The sequence below is a fragment of the Buceros rhinoceros genome, unplaced genomic scaffold (assembly GCF_000710305.1).
Source record: "Buceros rhinoceros silvestris isolate BGI_N320 unplaced genomic scaffold, ASM71030v1 scaffold25938, whole genome shotgun sequence".
Lineage (NCBI taxonomy): Eukaryota > Metazoa > Chordata > Aves > Bucerotiformes > Bucerotidae > Buceros > Buceros rhinoceros.
This window is the reverse complement of record NW_010427800.1, coordinates 1-6962: the sequence shown is the minus strand read 5'-3', so window position 1 is coordinate 6962 and position 6962 is coordinate 1. Positions and strand designations below refer to the sequence as shown.

Here is a 6962-nt window from a genome sequence, read left to right as displayed (position 1 = left end):
GTTCGAGTTGCGGCAGGGCCGGTTTCTCCTTCCCGCCTCCTTGGCGTGAGCCAGGGCCCTTCGCCAAGGTGAGGGGCCATCCCACACGAGCGGTGAAGGGGGAGGGCAGCGTAGCGAAAAGCTCTTCGGCCTGGTGCGCTCTGCCCCTTGCTGTAGGTCAAACTCCAGCCTGTTGCTTGTCCTACACAAGGCCGGCAGGTTTTGCCTTTGCAGAGACAAGGCACTATCCTACTTGAAAGCGGCCTCTAGCCTGCAGAACGTCTCGTTTTGCATGGTGCAGGCACAGGTTTCCCCTGCAGGAAGAGCTTTGTGCAAGAGCTGATATGACCTTACACTGCTGGAAGCCCAAGGACATATGCAGGCCGCTCGTCAGAGGGGATTCATTCATTTATGCCTCGCTGGATTTAAAAGTTTAGGTTATGTCTGTGCATTTACCAACTCTGGAATCCATCTTGATGGCTTTTAATTTTTAATTTCATAATATATATCTCTGCATGCTGATCTATCTGGCTTTTTTGTCACTGTTTTGCTACGTTTTCTGTCAGTATAATGCACGTACAGGTTTATTGAATGATGTACCGATTTGCAATAATGTCTTCTGAAAACGGTGCCATCAAGTTGCATGGCAGCGTATGCTCCTGTACCGTTTATTGTATATCCAGCTATGCAGAGGTTGTTTTTCAAGTAAGACAAAAGGCTTAGTAGATTATAGTCTTGCAGTCTTACAGACTATTGTATGGGAACAGCTGTGATCAAGTGTTCCTGTCTTTATAGCTCTTTTCCTCCACTTGCAGATCCGTGCTGGATCAAGAGTCTTGTACAGACCAATTTCGGCATCTGTGTTGTCTAGGCCAGAGGTCAAGAATGGAGAGGTACCTTATAAACAAAATTCTGTATCTTCCTAAATTATCTGGTGAGCCTAAATGTCCTCAACCTAGAGTTCACTTGTACTAACTCAAATACCTTTAGTGTGAAACTTACTTTACGTCAAACACCTTATAATACTTGTTGCTGTCTTGCTGTTTCCCCTGAGAAGTCTTTCACGTTTAAAATTGATTGCTCTCATGTGGACAGGTAACATTCTGAAGTTTCTAACACTTAATTACAGTCTCATTGCTTGGAAGAGGAACTAGACATTGAATCTAATACAACTTTTAAAACTGTAGAATAACACTATCAAAGTGGTCATTGAAAATTATCTGTGTATGAATAAAATGTTTTTTCATGTTTTGTTTTCTTAGGGCAACTCAACACTTAATGGGGCCCAAAATACTGTCTCCCGACTAGCACTTAGAGAATTCCAGACTAGTGCTATCAGCAGGGACATTGACACTGCTGCCAAATTTATTGGTGCTGGTGCTGCCACAGTAGGTGTGGCTGGTTCTGGTGCTGGTATTGGAACAGTCTTCGGTAGTCTAATCATTGGTTATGCCAGGTAATCAGTCTCCCTCTTATAAAACTCTTGAATTGCATGCAGATGTATCTTGAGACAGCACCTCCAGATAAGCTGTAGTTGTAGTAAGGATGATGGCACTGTAATAAATGCTGTTAATAATTAATACTAATGATAAACGTGGCTAATAGAATCATATGAAACTGTAGTATATTCATCAGGATGGCTCTGTTAAATGCAGAACTTTGTACACTCTGCCTGGAGAAGAGGCATGAAAGAAATGACATCGTTAGACTTGGTCAGTGTTTCAGTCACTGAAGTCCAGTGTTTGGGCATTCGGTTCCAGAGCTGAATTAAAAATCTAGCCTGGATCTTTACCCTTGTGAGGTGAGAAGCCCTGAAGTGAAACGGTATGAAATGGTAATAAGCAATGCAAGTTTGTATGTTTTAGACTTCGTAGTGAGGATTGCTGTTTTGAAGTGGGTGCTTAATTCAGTTTTCTAGCACATTTACCTTTTCCTCTCACAGTATGTAGTTATTCTATCGAATGAGTAATTACTTCTAGAAATCTGAAGGGCATGAGGCTGGGGCTTTTATAGTAGGGGTGGACTTCTTCCAGGTAAGTTTACAATGTTTACGTAATAGGAATAGTTTACATGATATCATGAAAGAGCAGCTACAGGCATAAAAAGTGTTACTGAAAGTTTCATGTTTTTCATACCAGCTAAGACTTAAATTAAGCCTTCTTATTATTAAGATTTTTAAGCCCTACTGAAGACAAGGAAGTTAATTTTCCACTTGGAAGAAACGTGTTTTCAGTAAAAAACTAATGTCTCCTCTTTTGAATTCGGCATGAGCATGTCAATAAGAGGTCATAGAATGTTACAGTATTATGTTGAAGATTTCTCTCACACACTCTTCTTGGAGGGATAATTCCTTGCATTTTTACAGCAAACTGCTGTGTATTTCTTTTTTTTTTTTGCACTAGCTGGTTTCAGTTCTTGTATTTGTCTGAGACCTACTTAAAATGTTACACACATAAACTTCCTTGAAATAATAGTTCTAATGTCACAGATGTGAAATAAATTTATAAAGCATAAAGCTGATAGTTTCTGCACGGGAGGATGTAGAGAAGTCAAATTCAAAAGCATTTATAAATGTAGTCACAAAAATTGGGCTCATTTGGAAAAGCCGTGTACAATGCATAGATGCATAGCCTGCATCTAGTCCTAATTGCCAACTTACTTGTCTTCAGTCAAGTCCGTGCTAAAAATCTCTTCTGGAATCTGTGGCAAGGAATTCTGAGGTTCTGAATCTGTCAGATGCATTAAACTGTATGAAAAATATCTTAATTGTAAAGATAAAAGGTCTTACACGTTCACTTTCTTTTAGAAACCCTTCTCTGAAGCAGCAGCTGTTCTCATATGCTATCTTGGGATTCGCCCTGTCTGAAGCTATGGGTCTCTTCTGTCTGATGGTGGCTTTCTTGATCCTATTTGCCATGTGAAAGGAGATTTGCCTGTAATACTGGTATGGGAATGTAACTGCATTTTATGGGACTCCCAAAATGCTGGTGTCATGGAAGTTGATGCTGTTTCCAAAGTCATTTCATTAAAGATAACAACTTTAACTGTCAACCTGTTCCCTGCATTTATTATCTTTCTCACTAGGATGTCTGGAAGACAGCATCTTGTCATTCAGTTGCCGTGGATTTCTCCTGCTAATAAGATACTGCATAGGACCCTTCAAACAATGACTTCAAGTCAAACTTGTTATTTTTCCATATAGATGGGCATGTCGCTTGTTTGTTAAAATTAATGTGGCATATCTTTGAAAGATAAAAGCATGCACAGATTAAATGTGAAAGGCTGTACTGCTGGCCTTGTTCTTTCACTTGTGTTTCGAACTTACGCAGAGCTGGTTCTGCGCACAGTTTGTTTTTTCTCAGGCTAGCTGGCACATGAGGTGTTCTGCCACCTCTTGATGGGAGGAGCTAAACACAAATCTACAAACAGTGATAGGGAAGTTCTTTTTCCATCAGTTTTGAGTTATGCCATAAATTTTGATCACTGTGGTAAAAGTTTTCCACTTGGTTCTGACCAGTGTCCTGTTGAACTGAATGAATGACCGCTTTAGGTTGGTCGAAAGCATTTAATTGTGGCATGGTGACATTATACTCGGTTACTGAATTCTTGACATCACCTAATTAAAAGTGAGAAATACTAGCTTCCTAATTTTGTAGACAGCCTTGTGTTATCACTCAAATTCTTTTAAGAGAGTAGGATCAAAGCATTTTTATTAACAAAATACCTGCAGTATCAAGCTTTGCTTCTCACAGTGTCTGCCTTTTATTAATCTAAATGCATTTACCATGTTGTCTATGCTTAAAGCAACATACTGTGTGCTACCACACAGTGGTGGGGGGGTTGATAGCATCTCTGACTTTATTCAGAATATTAGTAGATCTGATCATTTGACAAATGTAAGCTGAACTTTGGAACAACATGAGCAAGCTTGTTAAAAGCTTTGTTGTCTTGCTGTTGAATGGGTAATTACTGAATAAAATCTAGGAAATCTTTTTATTTTAAGCTGTCTGTTCCTAGGGAAGTGGAGAAATGACTAGTGGCTCTCAGATCAGTGCAAGGTGCAGGCAAGACCATTATTTTCATCTTGAGTTCAAATACCAAAGCGGTGTTTGTAGAGACATAGTTCAGAGACTTGGCAGTCTCTGATTCACATAGCCTAACGGACCTAGCATGAGAAGTTGCCTTCCCTCAAATGTTCTTAGGAGAAAACAGTCATCATCTCAAAAGGATTAAAAGTTACTGTTTAAATACAGAAGTTCATTTATATATGTGAGCTTTAGGATTGTAGGATATGCAGCATCTTTAAATACTCAGCTCTAGCACAGTATTAGTAGTGCCTTATATAACGAGGTCTGGAAGGGTGGTGTTTTGGGGGGAGGTTGGGTGAGAGAGGGGTAGGAGGTAAAGTATATTGCAGCTATCTTAGTTGTGGTCTATGCTCACATGATGTTTATTTTATGATGTTTATTTTATGAACATAAAATAAACATTCTCATAAGCTATTCTGTTACAGAGCTGACGTTCAGTGCATTTGCCTTGGATGAAAGGTGGGTAGTGATTACAAGAATTCTAGGCTAAAGCTCCTCTGTGTACTGCTGTCCTTCTGCAAGGTGATGAACTGCGTTCTGTTCTTTTAGTAATGCAGACATCTCTGCAGGCACCTGAGGTGGCAAACCGTATTTCCTAATTTCATGCACTAGTCTAGTGGACTTAGTTTAATTCCACCCTCAGACTTCCGTATCACTGGGATTTAGCTAAATAATCTTCAGACTTGTCTTGGTCAAGTCTAGCTCCAGCTCTGCTAACTGTACTTAACAAATTTGTTTGCATATAAAATGGTTCTGCTGAGTTGTAATTATACGTTGGTGTAGAAAAAAGATCTGGGTAATCTATTGCTCTGTAACCTCAATAAGAAAGCCACTTGAGTCACCATGAGTGAATCAAATGATTTCTGGATTTATAGCCTATATTTTCCCATGTGGTTCACCCTGTCAGCACGCACCTTCTTCCCTGTCATCAGCCTTGTCTGGAAGGCAGCAGGCATCTCAGGTGATCTGTATATGGATGTGAGTGAAGCCTGTCCAGTTTAGTAGTAGCATCTCCCCAAGCTTGTTATGTTTTAACTCGCTGACAGACTGGTGAATGTGAGCCGAAACCAAGCAAAATTGCTGTTTGGTTATGCCAATCTTGAGTCTTGGTGTTACAGATGGACTAATCAAGGACTTTCAAAACATGGCAACGAGCCTTCACGCACGGGATTATCCTCCTTATAGACAATAAGGGGCTTAGGGAGCAGTGAGCAGATTTTCACATCTGAATGGTCACAGGGCACATTGACTCCCTTTCTCTATTCCTTTATTTTCCCTGTTCTTGAAAAATAGCTTAGATTCAGTGGCTACTTGAGCACTTCAACAGCTTGGACAGTTTGAGCGGCCTTACAAGACAAAAAATACTGTTTTCATAAAATGCTCACAAAAGAGACAACTATAAATGTGTAAAAGATTAAACATTTTTTACAACCACATACCCCCACCCCCTTTGCAATGATTGGGCAGCAGCAGATCAAACACTCAATCTTTTCTGTAAGAGATGACATCAAGAAATGTTTTTCATACATCAGAGAAACCAGACACAAAGATCCGTGAGGTGATATTGTGGGCTTCACTTTTCCTGAAACCTTCTGACACTGACCCTGCTAACCTTCGACTGTCAGCTCCTGAAAATTCATACTGTAGGTTCTCCTGATCCAAAGACTGACTGACTGTTCATGTTTCAGTGTTGAAGATGAAGCCAGCTGAAGTCAGAGATCTTCACTGTCTCCGAATAACTGTTCTGACAGCTGGTGTCCCAGTAGATCAGACATCATTCCACTCTGAAAGTGAAGAGCACAATAGTGTTATTCTAATGTATAATGGAGGAAATTTTTATGTTACAAATTATGCCCTTAAGTTACGGCTGCAGGTAGAAGAGATTCATCGTTGCCATCCTGCCGCTTTTTTTTTCTTTTCCTGCTTTTAGAGCTAAACCACTGACAAATACTCGTTTCCAATACATCTCTTAGTTGCTCTGAGAAGAAATAAGTAAGATCTCTGTTCCTCTCTTTTTGCACTCCAGTTTGAGCTCCTTGCAACATTCCAACAGTAACGAATAATTCCACATTTAAGCAGTGCACTTTATGCAGTTTTTTAGCCCACCTTCTGTCAAAGAAATTTGTGAAAGTGCTGTACCAAAACAGCTTACAAGAAATCAAACATACCATATTGTCTTTTGCAAGTTCAGAGAAACTGAGACAAAATGTAACTTACTGGAACTAATACTACTTTTTTAGAAATAATTTGAATTTTTTTATTCATAGTCTCATACTCCCAGATCAGTCTCAGACTTGGAACAAGACAGTTCCAAATGATACAGAAGCACAAAATTAAAATTTCACCTGCAATTCGGAGCACATGCTAGTTGTTGCCATGAATGATTATGGTATTTTTCATTCATCCAAAATGCTTCTAGTTTCTTCTGAGTAAAATGTAGGTGCTTCCCTTCATAGCGCAGGGCTGCAGCTCTCTCGAGACGTTAAGTGAGGTGACTGTTAGCAGAACCACGGGTTCAGGGACGTCTAGCGCCTGCCTGGAGCTGTGCGACGTGGGGAAACCGAAGGAATAGAGCCAGTATACAGCTGTGGAGGGCTGACTCTTCCGAAAGTTAGATGCGGCAAGCGCACCGAGTGCTGTCACTGAGCAAAGCTTGCCGTCATTTCATCTGTATCCGAGACGTTAAGTGAGGTGACTGTTAGCAGAACCACGGGTTCAGGGACGTCTAGCGCCTGCCTGGAGCTGTGCGACGTGGGGAAACCGAAGGAATAGAGCCAGTATACAGCTGTGGAGGGCTGACTCTTCCGAAAGTTAGATGCGGCAAGCGCACCGAGTGCTGTCACTGAGCAAAGCTTGCCGTCATTTCATCTGTATCCGCTTTCTGCCGCCTCCCCC

General features: G+C 40.8%; 1 protein-coding gene across 1 annotated transcript; it reads left to right on the top strand.

Moving 5' to 3' along the window:
- Positions 1-774: 774 nt before the first annotated feature.
- On the top strand, positions 775-3030 carry ATP5G3 (ATP synthase, H+ transporting, mitochondrial Fo complex, subunit C3 (subunit 9); the record flags this gene model as incomplete). Its single annotated transcript, XM_010142067.1, has 3 exons — positions 775-872; positions 1242-1435; positions 2786-3030. Coding segments are annotated over 3 exons (407 nt in total), but the record flags the coding sequence as incomplete, so codon positions are not given.
- Between the last annotated feature and the right edge of the window lie 3932 nt (positions 3031-6962).